General features: G+C 52.1%; 1 protein-coding gene across 2 annotated transcripts in view; it reads left to right on the top strand.

The window, feature by feature from the left end:
- The first annotated feature begins 205 nt into the window (after nucleotides 1-205).
- LOC135264666 (metal transporter CNNM4) overlaps nucleotides 206-15511 on the top strand; it is a 32435-nt gene continuing 17129 nt past the window's right edge. The window contains exons 1-4 of one of the 2 annotated variants that reach the window (XM_064353435.1): nucleotides 206-1630; nucleotides 13276-13419; nucleotides 13896-14030; nucleotides 15299-15468. In XM_064353435.1, the coding sequence (XP_064209505.1) occupies nucleotides 247-1630; nucleotides 13276-13419; nucleotides 13896-14030; nucleotides 15299-15468 (1833 nt within the window). In that variant the 5' untranslated portion in view covers nucleotides 206-246. The remainder of the gene's footprint in view (nucleotides 1631-13275; nucleotides 13420-13895; nucleotides 14031-15298; nucleotides 15469-15511) is intronic. The other variant, XM_064353434.1, reaches the window with a different exon arrangement.

Genomic DNA, 15511 nt, shown 5'->3' with positions numbered 1-15511 from the left:
ACTATCCACAGCAAATTTTTGGGATGCACTTCAATAAATGTATAACGTTGTAAATATTGTTGTATCTCCAAATCCACCTTAAGGCGAGTCACAGTCCTCCTTAAATTACAAGAAGCACCAAAGCGCTTCCTCATTAGTTGACGTTTCTGGTGGGCGTCCCAGAGGGAGGTATTATGTTAATGAGGGGGTGGCTATGTGCAATGAGTAGGTGACGTCAGCTCCCGTCTCGCTGAGAGTGAAACAAACATGGCGACAGACTGGAGTGGACAGGGGTATATTCTAACTTTAATCATTTTTATCTGGAGCGCAGTTGCTGGGCGAGCGGAGGCGGCGGGAGTGGAGGTCGGCAACAGCCGGATCATCGGCATGAGACTGGAAAAAAGCGACAAGGAAGCGACGACGACTGATGACGGGGTCATCCAGGTAACTGAGGAGAGCAAGATCCTGCTCAGGTTTTACGGGCTGCAGCTCAACTCAAACACCTCTTCACAGATCAGGTTCACGGAGCACGGTGACGAGGATAAGAATAATGACAATTTTAACAGGACTTGCGCCGACTTCACGAAAGACTTCGCAATCGGCCGTTACATGAACGTCAGCAACCAGGGCACTACGGGATTGCTGAGTGTAAACATTAAACCGCTCCGCAAGAGCGAGCCGCATAAGGAGTATGGCTTGTGCGTCAGGCAAAGCCCGGAAGACAAGTGGTACCTGCTGGGTGAGAGCGACGGCAAGCTGAGGGTGGTGGAGGAGAAGACGTCCCTGTTGCCGATGTGGCTGCAGATCATCCTCATCGCGTTTCTCTTGGTGCTGTCAGGCATGTTCAGCGGTCTCAATCTGGGTCTGATGGCCCTTGACCCGATGGAGCTCCGCATCGTTCAGAATTGTGGCACCGAGAAGGAGAAGAAGTACGCCCGCAAAATTGAGCCCATTCGCAGGAAAGGAAACTACCTGCTGTGTTCCCTTTTGCTCGGCAACGTGCTGGTGAATACCACGCTCACGATCCTGTTGGACGACCTCATCGGTTCCGGCCTCGGCGCAGTGGTCGCCTCCACTATTGGCATCGTTATCTTTGGGGAGATCGTACCCCAGGCACTGTGTTCCCGCCACGGTTTGGCGGTGGGGGCCAACACCATCCTTGTGACCAAGTTTTTCATGCTGGTCACCTTTCCACTATCGTACCCAATCAGCAGGCTCCTGGACTGTGTGTTAGGCCAGGAGATCGGCACCGTGTACAACCGGGAGAAGCTCGTGGAGATGCTGAAAGTGACAGAACCGTACAACGACTTGGTTAAAGAAGAACTCAACATGATCCAGGGGGCTCTGGAGCTCCGTACCAAGACCGTGGAGGACGTCATGACAACTCTGAACGACTGCTTCATGATCCACAGCGATGCGGTGCTCGACTTCAACACCATGTCCGAGATTATGGAGAGCGGCTACACGCGCATCCCCGTCTTCGAGGACGAACGTTCCAACATCGTGGATGTTCTCTTTGTGAAGGACCTGGCGTTCGTGGACCCGGACGACTGCACGACCCTAAAAACGATCACCAAGTTCTACAACCACCCGGTGCATTTTGTATTTCACGACACCAAGTTGGATTCCATGTTGGAAGAGTTTAAAAAAGGTTGGTACTTCGGTAGGAGAGTGACATGGGAATAAGTTGCACCACAGACACAAAAAGTTAGGCCGTTTGTGAACAGTGTCAGTTTTTCAACATTTTATTTCTAATCGAGACTAGAAGTAAATAATTGTAACGGTCCCGACTTTACAATCACGTATATGTCACTGATATTAATTTGATTTATTCGCAGACGTATACCCAAATGATCAACCATGAGAATCTCATCCAGGCTAACTTCATCTATCACACTTTTCTTTTGAATTGTCACAGTAAACACTGGGATGTGATCACAATGATTACATTTACTTTAAACGGCTGGTCGACTACTGATACAGTACAGGAAACAACAGGAAAGACTGGAAAACGGTCTCAGCGACGGTGATGCTTTGAGAAGGCATTGAATGTAGAAAAGCGGTGACTGCAATCAGAGGCTAATTACGGTAGTTGTGTCACAGAACAAACACGAAAGTTCACAGAGTCGCGGTGGAAAAACACTGTAACAGCAAACACAAAAAAAACCGAACGAAGAGTAAACTTCAGGCAATTGAACCAAAAATAGGGTACTGCTAACAGGGCGACAGGAAATGATGTAGTCAACAGTATCATCTCAGTTCGTAGATGGAACGATGAGTAAGTGGGGACAGATAGGCACCGTTGACATTGTTTTTGGGGGAAAGTGGTTCAATGAATAGGTTTCAGTCTGTGGGACAGAATAGAATAGTGGGATTCTGCCTATTAGAGTTGGGTGGCTGTTTATTGATCAGATGAGTTAATCAAGCAGAATCTTTAATTTAAGAAAAAGCTTTAATATGTAGTGGCATGGGGAGGGCTCTTTAAAACAGGCTGTGGGACAAACGGCGTGCAATCAATGGAGCTGAAACGCCGTGGGTTTTCAGACAGTTGGGTGTTGATGGTGGTTGAATACCTAGCATGTGTGCCGAGCATTGTGAACCAATGAATCGATAGACCAGTCCAACTGCACCGGAATATAAAAAATTGGCACCTTGCCAACGCCTAGTTGTTTATTACCATAGTGATGATTAATATGGAATGGTGGTTTATAGCCCCTGTATCACGAGAGGATGATAGTGATCCATGCGTTGTTCTCCATATAAACAGTAGTATGTCTGTAGCTACTGCCTGTAGGGCTTGTTTTGAAACGGGGCTATAGCGTTAGAAACGTCAGTGACGTTTGTGCTTCCACGTACGCCGTGCATCGAGCCAGTGCTTGAAACTGGATAGACCTGGCGGTGATGCTTGAAACTGGATAGACCTGGCGGTTCATCTTTCATTATGCGGTTTGTTGAATGTCTGTTTAATGGTTTATATGGTTGTCATGGGTGTGCTGGATGGATCCTTCTTATCTGTTTGCACGTGTTTGGACGCAGTAGCGGAAAGCTCGTTCTGTAATCATCTGCTATAGCGCCGTAAAGATACGCCTCCATGTTCCCTACACATTTATTGTCGCGCGCATACAAACACACGCACGCATCAACAGCCTCGGCAATGCATCCTTACGCGAGAGACCGAGAAGGAGCTGTCTTGTCCTTGCCACGGTACGAGGTGGAGTTGGTCCCATCTTCAGCCCTTTCTCTCCGGAAATACAGTGGTCTTTATTGCTGGTCCTGGAAGCCCACGGATCGCGCTAGTTGTTGTCCCTCAGAACTTCATCAATAGAATCAGTTTATTACGCAATTTGTCTGCCTCATCTGGTGTCTTGGTCTGAGCTGCTTGTGGGATTTCTGGTGCTAACCAAACTGCAGAGCCTGCTTCTCTTCAGGGCCAGGATGGAAGACCAGTGCTCTAGCAACTACTCATATGGGGGGTCGGGGGGGGGGGGCAAGGGGGGGCTGTTCTCTACTGCCCGTACAGCACTTTTCTGAATACCACTTCCTCCTTGTAATAATTTGAAGTCATCAGCTCTGTGTCGCGGAGCAGTGTGCTGAGGCTGGTGTTGTGGCTGGCGTGGGGGGTTGGGGGTGGAGGATGTGGGTGCGGCTCGTGACCTTGACTGTGTGAAAGGTGAATCCCCGGGAGGTCGTTTCACACCTGTCTGCCCGCTGTAGCTCCCAGTGGCCACACTCGTCCAGTCCACCTGCACATTTGAATACAGGGCGTGGCCCGGGAAAGGTGTTCTCTCTCTCTCTCTCTCTGGGGGTGCTGGACTGTAGAGTTGGGGAGCCCACCTCAGCCCTGTTCACGAGAGTTCAGGTTGATTTTCTGCAGCGTTTGCTGTCAACAGTCTTCCCGCTAAGTGGACCCATTCCTGGATTGGGTGCAGTTGAAAAATTGCTTAAATTGTTTAAAATCACAGACCCCTGTGGTTGACCAGTATCCCCTGGTGGTGGGGGTGGGGGGGGTTGTCATTTTCAGCTGACTCCCAGGGCACATATGGTCATGTGTTACCTGTATTGATCTGTATCAACAGTTTATATAGGTTCCCATTCACATTTTTTACATTGGTGTGAAAACATGCTGCCTTGTGATCATTTGAATCCCATATCTTTCACACACAGCAAAGAGTAGAGTCACTGAAAACAAAATTTTGAACGCAGAATTAGAGGCGACGATGACCCAAATCTGTACTACACACAAGTGAAGATACAGGCAATCTTAACAGCCCTGACCCTCTCCTTCGGGCTGAGAAGTCTGTGCACTGTGTTGCTGTAGGTCATTTCAAAGGGAGTAGCATTTGAATGAAGGCAAATCCAGTTTGGATGAGCCCTGCAGCCCTTTTATCTGAACCAGTATTTCACACGAACACGATAAAAGTTGGCTTGCTTTGAATTTTTATTATTTTTTTGGTCACAACATTCATGAAGTCTCATGATGCAGGTCCCACACACACACACACAGTCACACAGATGCACAGACACAGTCACACAGACAGACAGACACAGTCACAGTCACACTGTGCTGCAGGTCCCACACACACACAGCTGCTCTGTGTCAGTACCAGTGCAGTCGCAGATGGAGATGGCTCCATGGTGCGTATTGACTTCCTGATGCCTGGGTCGGCCATGTCCCCGAGCGCTAACACACATGACCCCCCCGCCCCCCGAACACTCTCCCCCGCCCCTCACCACTCCCTGCACCCTGCCTGGGTTGTCACGTGGCCATGTGGCGCTGGCTGCCCGTGATGTCACACGCATTCTGTCACTCTTCGTTAAGATTCCCTTTTTCGACCTTGTCCCAAGGGGGTGGGGGGGGTGGGGAGGGGGGGGGAGAAGTCTATTTAATAAATGAGACATTAGTAAGCTGCAGCAGTCTGCCAGCGAAGTTCATTTGGCTCCTGGTGCTGTTCTCTCTCTCTCTCTCTCTCTCTCTCCGCCCCGCACCCCCCCCCCCGGGCGGCTCCTGTGCCAGATCTCTCATAGCAGGGGTGATGAAAGAACACGGTGTCCGGCGCGGCTGCCAGGCGCTCAGGTGGGTGCTGGGGTTGTGGGCGTGGTGCTGATCGGTCGCGCCGATAGGCGCTGGGCTCGTGAGCGTCAGGATTGCTGAAGTGTGATTGGCCGGACTGTCGGCTGCGCCGGCGCGGCGCGGTGCGGTGTTTGCGAGCGGCTCACGCACCGGCTGCCCTCTCTATGCGGAGAGTGAGGGAGCTCCGGGGTTCCGTGGCCTGTTCCGATTGGCCGTGGCACGCCAGCTGTCAGTGACTTGCGTAAGGGGCGGCTTCCCATCTTTCATGTGGGGGGTGTGCGTGCGTGTGTGTGTGTCTGTCTGTCTGTGTGTGTGTGTGTGTCTGTCTGTCTGTCTGTGTGTGTGCGTGTGTGTGTGTGTCTGTCTGTCTGTCTGTGTGTGTGCGTGTGTGTGTGTGTGTCTGTCTGTCTGTCTGTGTGTGTGTGTGTGTGTGTGTGTGTGTGTGTGTCTGTCTGTCTGTCTGTGTGTGTGTGTGTGTGTGTGCGTGTGTCTGTCTCTGTCTGTGTGTGTGTGTGTGTGTGTGTGCGCGTGTGTCTGTCTCTCTGTCTGTGTGTGTGTGTGTGTGTGTGTCGTGTCTGTTGTTGTGTGTGTGTGTGTGTGGTGTGTGTTGTCGTGTCCTGTCTGTGCGTGTCTGTGTGTTTGCGTGCTGTGTGTGTGGTTGTGCGTGTCTGTCTGTGTGTGGTTGCGGTGTCGCTGTGTGCTGTGTTGTGCGTGTGCTGTTGTGTGCTGCTGTCTGGTTCGTGTGCTTGTGTGTTGCGTGCGTTGTGTGTTGCTGTCGTGTGTGTTGCAGTGTGTGTGTCTGTTCTTCTGTTTGCTGTGTGTGCTGTTGTGTGTGTGCTGTTGTGTGCTGTCTGTTACTGTCCCTGTGTGTGTGCGTGTGTTGTGTGTTGTCTGGTCTGTGTCTGTGTGTGTGCTGTGTGGTGTCGTGTGTCTGTTTTGCGTGTCGCTGTGTGTGGTGCAGTGTGTGTGTGTGGTTTGGTCTGTCTGTTTCGGCTGTGTGCGTTTTGTGCGTGCTCGCGTGTGTGTTGCGTGTGTGTGTGCTGTTTCTGTCTGTCGTGTGTGTGTTTTGGCGTGCTGTGTGTGCTGGTTTGGCTGTCTGTGCTGTTTTGTGTGTGTGTGTGTGTTTTGGTGTCGTGTGCTGTTTGACTGTCTGCTGTGTGTGTGTTCGTGTGTGTGTCTGTTGGCTGTCGCTGTGTGTGTTGGTGCTGTGTGTGCTGTTGAGTGTCTGCTGTGCTGGTTGCTGTCGCTGTGTGCTGGTGTTGTCTGTGCTGTGTGTGGTTGCGTGTGCTGTGTGTGGTTGTTGCGTGTCTGTGTGCTGTTTTGTGCAGTGTGCTGTGTGCGTTTGACGTGTGCTGTGTGTGGTTTTGTGGTGCTGCTCTGTTGCATGTCCTGTGTGGGTTTTGCGTGTCGTGGTGTCGTGTTGAGCGTCTGTCTGTCTGTGTGTTTGAGCGTGTGTGTGTGCGTTTTGGCGTGGCAGGTGTGGTTTGAGATGATCCGCTGTTGAGGAGCGACTGTGCTTTGACATGTCTGTCGTGTGTGCCTTGGAGTTTTTGAGCAGTGCTCCGCCTGTGTGCTGGTTTTTGAGCAGTGCTCCGCCTGTGTGCTGGTTTTTGAGCAGTGCTCCGCCTGTGTGCTGGTTTGTGAGCAGTGCTCCCCTGTGTGCTGGTTTTTGAGCAGTGCTCCCCTGTGTGCTGGTTTTTGAGCAGTGCTCCGCCTGTGTGCTGGTTTTTGAGCAGTGCTCCGCCTGTGTGCTGGTTTTTGAGCAGTGCTCCGCCTGTGTGCTGGTTTTTGAGCAGTGCTCCGCCTGTGTGCTGGTTTTTGAGCAGTGCTCCGCCTGTGTGCTGGTTTTTGAGCAGTGCTCCCCTGTGTGCTGGTTTTTGAGCAGTGCTCCGCCTGTGTGCTGGTTTTTGAGCAGTGCTCCGCCTGTGTGCTGGTTTTTCCAGCGTTCTCTCATTGCTCAGTCTTTGACCTTTGGTGAGCCCTTGACACCCACCTTGACACCCAGCCTTCGTTTGAGCTGCTGCAGTGGACTGGGCACCCTCTGAGTGCGTGGCAGTCCGCCTGTGGGTAGCACCCCCTCTTTTCAGCGCTCACGTCATCTACCACACCCACACACACCCACCACCAACACACGACCACTCACTACAGCACCAACACACTCAACACCATTACACACACACACACACACACACACACCCGGCTTGCCAGGGAAACAGACTCTCTCCTCTGTCGTGTTTTTCAGTCCATCTTCTCTTCCTCTTTCTCTCTTCCTGCCTTCCGCTCCCATGTGTGGGGGCCTGCTGACTGCGCAGCTACACTCTGTTCCTCTCTTCCTCTCCGTTCCTCTCTTCCTCAGCAGCGACGGTGCGGGACGGGGCCTTACTGTGCCGTCCGGCCGGTATCTTTCGCTCTCAGTGACGGTCTCTATCGGTGTGATCCGGACCTGGAAACTGACTTTTTCATCCACTGGCCTCCGTGCCTCCCAAAACTCACCAGCTATGCCTGACAGCCCGATGTTTAGAATAGAACAGGACCTCCAAGAGACGGCCCGGGTGGTTACCTCCCGAGTGGCTGGTTGAATAGTCGCACTCACCAGCCACAGATTAAATTTCCCCGCGTTTGGCCAGCAGCCGGTGGCCGGTGTTAGTTTTCCCACCCAGGTAATTAATCGCCACACGGTGCATCCGATCGCCGGGTCTAGATTTTCATGAATGGCGTCGGTTGCTCTGTTGGAGCTGCTGGAGGGCTGGTGTTTATTAGTCTGGGAGTTCTCGGCAGAAGCCCGTTTCTCTTGAGCTGCTGCGTGTGGGACGGAGAGCAGCCGCCGGTCAGCAGGCCTGTGGCCAAACTCCGCTGCGACTGCCAGGCGTTTTTTTTTCTGTGTGTTTTTTTTTTTCGTTTTTCGTTGTTGTTGTTGTCTCCACATTTTCCAAAACAGCGCATTTCGGAATGTTGAGTGCGTGTGGGACGCTCTGTGCGTTTCGTTCACAAGGACCGGGACTGTGGCTTCAGTTCACAAGGACTGGGACTGTGCGTTTAGTTCACAAGGACTGTGCATTTAGTTCACAAGGACTGGGACTTGTCTGTGTGTAACGTGCAGTCATGAACAGGGGCGGACTGAAAATAATCTGCATTTAGGGTGAACACTTAGGGTAAGTTGCTAATGTGAACATGAGATTGCGGCTTTGTGGTCGAAAGACCGTGATTGGTTGTTGACACCGAGCACCGATTGGTGGTGAGCCGTGTGATGTGACGGTGGAGTGTTTAGGCAAAGGCGATCTTGGGGATAGTGTGGGTGGGGGGTTGTTGGTGGGGGGGGGGGGGGGCGGGGTCTTGTCCTTCAATCAATCCCTTGACCGAAATGTGACGTGCTTGGTGAGGAATGTTGTGTAGGGGTGAGAACACTGTGACGGACGCTGGAATGCCATTAGTCAGCGCTCGCGTTCCCATTTCCTGTTCCCCCCGGCCCGAGTCAATGCATCTCCTTTTTGGGCTCTTCTGCCCGGGTCCGCTGCCTGCATGACATCACTGAGAAATTAGCAGATTTTTTCAGGGGATGTGAGGCTCTGGCCGCATAACTTAAATCTGAGTAAAGGGCTATTTAGACCGCTGCAGAGGGCAGGGAAACAGCACCGCGTTTAGGAAACGAGCAGATGACTAAGCAGAGCCATTCTGCTCAGATACTGAGCTTCTGTGTACGTAGTTTTCCTGTGTGTGTGTGTGTGTGTGTGTGTGTGTGTGGGTGGTTGTGTCTCTGTGTGCAGCGTGTACGTGTCTGTGTACACGTGTGTGTGTGTGTGTGTGTGTGTGTGTGAGGTTGTGTCTCTGTGTGCAGTGCGTACGTGTCTGTGTACACGTGTGTGTGTGTGTGTGTGTGTGTGTAAAATCAAATCATCACATGACTGTGACATCACCTTACGGCTGCCGACTCCTTTAAAACAGCAGCTTTAGCACTTTTGCAGTCTTCAGTGAACCTGCAGGAAGACTGAAATTCTGAATCTTTTCATTCTGTTTTAAATATATTAGCAGCTTGTGTTCTTGTATTTGTGACTGACTGACTGACCGACTGACCGACTGACCGACTGACTGACTGAGTTCGCACATTGGGCCTCATTCAGAGAACGATCCATAAATTATTCTTACTTTTGTTCTTAAAAATGTTCCTGTGAAAAAACAGTATGAGGTTCATGATGCATGTGCAGACCTTTTGTTTTTGTGCATATCCCAGGTGTATGAGATGATGAATGCTGTCTGTCTGCAAATTGTACGTGATTTGCGTAAGGAAACGGCCACGAACAAATACAAGGAAGGAAAAAAACGAGGAATGCCGATGACGTGCTCTTGGAAACGTTCTCACGCGCAGTTTACGCACAGATGCGATCGTACGCAGTACGTAACAGGACGGAGTGTAGCACAGTGGGTAAGGAACTGGGCTTGTAACCGAAAGGTCACAGGTTCGATTCCCGGGTAAGGACACTGCCGTTGTACCCTTGAGCAAAGGTACTTGACCTGCACTGCTTCAGTATATATCCAGCTGTATAAATGGATACAATGTAAAATGCTATGTAAAAGTTGTGTAAGTCGCTCTGGATAAGAGCGTCTGCTAAATGCCTGTAATGTAATGTAACGTACGCGTGTTCTGCGAATGAGGCCCGTTGTGCGTATTTGTACGGCCGCTCGGCCTGTCTTCTGTGTGTTTTCGGTCAAACCCGTCACCTGTTTACCCACAACAGCGGAGGTCCGTGGGGAAGAGACGCTCGGCTCTTTTAATAATTTCCTCCGCCTCAGCCAGCGCGGCTTCGGTTATTGCTTCCTGTTATTGATTGTTGGTTTTTCCCTTGGTCGGCGGTGGAGTAAAGATGGTAAGATAATAAACAGGATCGCACGCTCCCTGCCCTGGTGTGCGTAGCGCTCACTCCTCCTTCCTATAGGGCTAGGAAATGTCTGCCAGGTCTGCTGCATTGGCTGATGTGGAATTTTTTTAACGTAAAATTTGTGAAATAATGCAAGTGCATATTAGCATTTGCACAGGCTTTGGACATGAATTAAGATCGGCTGACGGCAGCAGCGGTGGCTCCTTCTGTTAGCCTGTTGCTGCGTGTGTGTGTGTGTGTGCGTGTGTGCGCATGTGTATGCGTGTGTGTGTGTGCGCTAGCACAGGGAAGTGAAATCCAGGGTATGCCTGATGACAATGGAGGCAACCTCTGATCTTATGACTGGGCTGAGATGACCTTGTGACTGTAGGTCATCTATGCCTGAGGGGGACCAGGAGTGTTAATGCAGCAGCTTGGCCTGGTTTGGAATGGAATAGAATAGAATAGAATAGAATAGAATAGAATAGAATAGAATAGAATAGCTTAATTTTTTCCAGAGAGTGCGTCATTGAATTACCTTAAGAAATAAAATTACATTTAATGACTCATAAATTCATGAACTATTATTGCAAATTAGTAATTAATTAACAGGAGTCTTGGGCAGAAATAAGCATATTAATCCTGGGTAATATGTTATGGTCAGTAAGACCCAGGCACTAAAGCTTTGTCAAAGTGTCGTCAGTAGTTTGTGTTGGAAATAATACACTAAATAATTCAGCTTCACCTCGCCCCTACCCCCGCCCCCACCCCCACAGCGCAAGATCCTCATTTCGTCGACTCCGTCTTTCTGTTGTGGTCCCTAAAGCAGGAACTGCAGAAAGCCCGATGGTCTGAATCTCCCACTCTGTCCTAACGCTGTTGGCCAATCGCACGTGCCGTTTGGCTGGCTGCTGCACTTCTTTTTCTTTTTTTTTCTTTTTTTTTTTTGTTGTTTGTTATGCAAGCAGCGGAGAAAATGTAGGCTGCTTTTAAAGATTTTTCCAAGGTCGTGTTTCAAGATGGTCCAAGGTCACATGAAGTACTTGCACCCCGTGTTTAATCACAGGCGCCCTTCATTGGTGGGTCAGTGGAAAGCTGGGGTTGGGGCTGGGGTTGGGGTTGGGTTGGGGTAGTGCAGGGTGGGATTTTTGGTTGGTAGCGTTAGTCAGCAGTCATTGAACCAATGATTTGGTGACACTGAAGGGAAAAGAGGTTGTGCTTGCACAGGTTGGTAGTCACCACATTGGAGGTGTCAGAAGGGTCCATTGATGGCCTGCATATCTGATGTTTGAAAACAGGGGCCCTTTAGTCAAAGCTAAAACGACAGTGGGCCAAGGACTGAGCCCAGTGGTACACCAGTTGGGTTAGCGGGTAGCATTGGAACAGGGCTGAGAGACTAGGCAGCACTTCCAGGAAGGTGTAATTCATGATGTAGGCTAATTCAGCAAGAGCCCCAATCCTGTTCTGTACTGCTGCCTTGGAGACCCATGTACACAGACTCTTCCATTTTTACCATCTTTAGGGATTAAGTTACTCTCTTTCTCGCCTCAGACCAGCCAGAGTGCACCACTTTACTGCATCAAATTCAAATTTCAAATTTTAATGTGCTTAATTGCCATGACCACCCATCAGCATTGTATTGCCAAAGCGATCGTTTACATAAAACAACAGTAACACCAACAACTAAATGAACAATAATAAGGTAAACAACAGGGTGATTGTACCCTCAGTAGTGGGGGGTGGGGTGGGGTGGGGTGGGCTTTGTATAAACAAGTGCTGATGTTGGCTGACTGCCGCTGATGTACTTCGAGAACACTCATGTGAGTTGAATGTGTTTGTGTAGGCCTAGCCCCTAAGTTCAAGTCAAGTCCCAAGTCTGTTGCTTTTCATTCATTGTTTTCTGTGCCATAAAAACTGATGGATCGTGGTCATATAGCTCCGGCATTCAGACACGCCTCTGTTTGTGCTCAGCCGGGAGATAAGGGGGATGAAGTACAGTCCCGATCGATGGAAAGGCACTCAAATTCTAATCCTCTCCCGGAGTATCGGATTGACAGGGCGATTCAGTCTGGCTGAAGTGCTGACGACAGCTGACGAGCTCTATTTGAGATCTAATAACGGTCTCTCAAAAAAACATTCTGCTGCATAACAACCCCCCCCTCCCCCCCCCGCCCCATTTTCCCTTTCCCCGAGGCCAGTCTCTTACTGGTAAGCATGCAAATGTTTGTGTCCAGAAAGATCCCGCCAGTTGTCGAATCCTTGCGTGACATGCGTTTGGCTGTTTTTTTATATGCTAATCGACAGTTGAAAGACCCATTCCCGCCATGGTGGCAGTATGGGGGGTGTGTATGGGGGGGGGCGGGGTTATAGTCCACAGCCGCCATCCGTCTCTCTCTCTCTCTCTCTCTCTCTCTCTCTCTCTCTCTCTCTCTCTCTCTCTGTCTCTCCTCTTCCGCTCTGTCTGCTGTCTCCTGTCTCGTTCTCTCTCTCTCTCTCTCTCTCTCTCTCTCTCTCTCTCTCTCTCTCTCTGTCTCTCTCTCTCTCTCTCTCTCTTCTGAGCGCCCGTAACAATGCCCGCGTGCCGCTAAGAGAGGATTCTGTTTCCCCTTCTATATTTAGGAAGTTCAGCGGTGCCCCCTCCCCCTCCTCCCCCCCCCCACCCCCGACCACCGCTGTGTAAACATCAATAGGCGAGCGCTGCAGTGAAGGACGGGGGACGGGGTGTCCTTGGGCGGATAGAGCTGCGTCTGTCACCGTTACCGTGGGCGGAGTCTCCCCCCGGCAGCCAGCGGCTAACGCGCGCGTCTCATTCCGGCGGCTAACGCGCGCACGTCTCATTGGAGCAGCTAACGCGCGCGCGTCTCATTGGAGCAGCTAACGCGCGCGTCTCATTCCGGCGGCTAACGCGCGCGCGTCTCATTCCGGCGGCTAACGCGCGCGCGTCTCATTCCGGCGGCTAACGCGCGCGCGTCTCATTCCGGCGGCTAACGCGCGCGCGTCTCATTCCGGCGGCTAACGCGCGCGCGCGTCTCATTGGAGCAGCTAACGCGCGCGCGTCTCATTCCAGCAGCTAACGCGCGCGTCTCATTGGAGCAGCTAACGCGCGCGTCTCATTCCGGCGGCTAACGCGCGCGCGTCTCATTCCGGCGGCTAACGCGCGCGCGTCTCATTCCAGCGGCTGTGTTACAGATCGCTGTGCGGCGCCGATTATTCACAGCTGTTGCCCCCGTCCTGGGGGACGTCGAGCGAGGCTCGGAGCGGATCGAGGCGTCGCGGTGATGGGGGGGTGGGGGTGGGGGGCGTTAGCGCGGTGCGACTGACCGGCGCGTGCATCCGGGGACCCCTGCTGACGTCTGTGTCCGTGTCGCGCAGGTAAATCGCACTTGGCCATCGTGCAGAAGGTCAACAACGAGGGCGAGGGCGACCCCTTCTACGAGGTGCTGGGCCTGGTCACGCTGGAGGACGTCATCGAGGAGATCATCAAGTCCGAGATCCTGGACGAGTCCGACCTCTACAGTGAGTCGCCACGCCGACGCGCCCGACGTACACGTGCCGTTCGGCCCGCCCCCTCTGGCCTGTGATTGGTCACATCATCAGAGGCAGAAGTAGCGGTTTGAAGTAGCAGTTGGCTATTGTTCTCTGATTATTTTATGATTGAACGATCAGTTAAATAAACAAGTGAAGCTGTGGACGCGTCTGGAGGGGGGAGAAGATGGCGGTTAGACCGCGGATTTTGCGCCTTACCTGGAAAGCGTTCCAGGTGGGCAGGTGCCTGACTGTAGGTGAAGTGCTGAGTCAGCGTACCCATAAACACGCTGTCACACGCTCGATGTCAGCCCTGTTTTATTGCTGTACCTGAGTGTCTCCCTGATCACCTGACTCCTGTGCATGTGCGTGTGTGTGTGTGTGTGTGTGTGTGTGTGTGTGTGTGTGTGTGTGTGTGTGTGTTTGTGTGTGTGTGTGTGTGTGTGTGCGCGTGCGTGTCTCTCCAGCTGACAACCGCAACAGGAAGAAAGTGTTCCCGAACAAGAACAAGCGCGACTTCTCCGCCTTCAAACACGAGAGCGAATCGAAAGTCAAGATCTCGCCCCAGCTGCTGCTGGCCGCTCACCGCTTCCTGGCGACAGGTGGGAGAGCGACACCCCCCCCCTTCTGCTGCAACCCCCCCCCCACCCAGAGCACCACAACCTGCCAAAATACTGCACAGCCCACGGCCCTGCATCACCTGTTTCCCTCCCTTTAATTGTGCGTTACGTTACTGTAACATCTTATTGCATGACATCACATCCTGTTCCGGGGCATCTTTGCCCCCTTGCATTACATCACAGCCCACTGCATCACCTCTCAACTCCCTGCATTACATCTCATCTTATTGGATGACAGCACATCCTGCTCCGTGACATCATTTCCCCTTTCATTACACCACAGCCCAACATAGTACATCACATGCCATCTTGGTTTCCTGCAGTAAACGTGGACTTGTGTAGCATAATTAATAAGTTTGTCATGTGTGGCGTGTAAAATTTGGAGGAACGAAAGTTTCAAGCAAAGACAAAGACAAAGACAAAAAAATGGAGAAAAATGTTTAAAACTGAGCTGCAGTGATGGACGTTAGTTCTGATGTCAGAAGTGTAATCATGTAATTATGTGAAAGATGTAATGATAGCGCGGGGCAGGAAATGGGTGTCCTGTCTGCAATCACAGAGGATGAAAGTGGCCTGTGGCGTGGGATTGGCTGGTTCCCAGAGTCCCTGGGCGCGGGATTGGCTGGTTCCCAGAGTCCCCGAGCGGATGGCTGCACCTGCATGCGTACGCATGCTTCCCCTGTCTGTCGCATGCACGCATGCACGGCTGGGGTGCAGGTGGCCTGATGCTGCCAGCCTGAATAAAGCCTAATTTTAGGCCTCCTCTCCTCCGCATATTTGGTTTCTTGGGAAAACATTCCTGAGCGCTGAGTGTGGAGCAGTGAGCAGAGCGGGGCCCTGATACGGGCAGGGCGGGGCCGGCTTTCAGTCAGTGCGGGGCGGGGGTAGGGGGGGGAGGGGGAGTGCTACAGGTCAGCGCTGCCTGGGCGAGCACGTAGGTCCACCGGGGGGGGGTAGTGAGGGTTACTGATAGGGATGGGATCACAGTACTGTGCGGGAATCGAGCCTGTGGCTGTATGTGGGTGGTGGGGTGGGGAGGGGAGGGTTTGTATGTGGCCATTCGCCACACTGTCTACCTGCCGCCGTGTGTCAGCTTGAGTCTGTTCAAGCTGCCGTTTATGCAAACGAGTGACTGATGGTCCCTGTCTCCCAACCCCCCACCCTGTACCCCCTCTGCCCCCCTATCTACCAACCCCCCTCCACCTTGTCTCCTGACCCCCCTGCCTTGCCCCCCCCCATCCCCCCCTTAGAGGTGAGCCTGTTCAGCCCGTCTCTGATCTCTGAGAAGGTTCTGCTGCGGATCCTGAGGCACCCCGACGTCATCCTGGAGATCAAGTTCAACGAGAGCGACAAGCGCTCGCCGCTGCACTACGTGTACCAGCGCGGGAAACCCGTCGACTACTTCGTCCTCATACTGCAGGTGAGCCCCTCGGCCCGTCAGCGCCGCTTCCTGTACCCGCGCG

Source organism: Anguilla rostrata, chromosome 10 (genome assembly GCF_018555375.3).
Source record: "Anguilla rostrata isolate EN2019 chromosome 10, ASM1855537v3, whole genome shotgun sequence".
Lineage (NCBI taxonomy): Eukaryota > Metazoa > Chordata > Actinopteri > Anguilliformes > Anguillidae > Anguilla > Anguilla rostrata.
The sequence above is the reverse complement of the archived record's forward strand: the minus strand, read 5'-3'. Positions and strand labels throughout refer to the sequence as shown.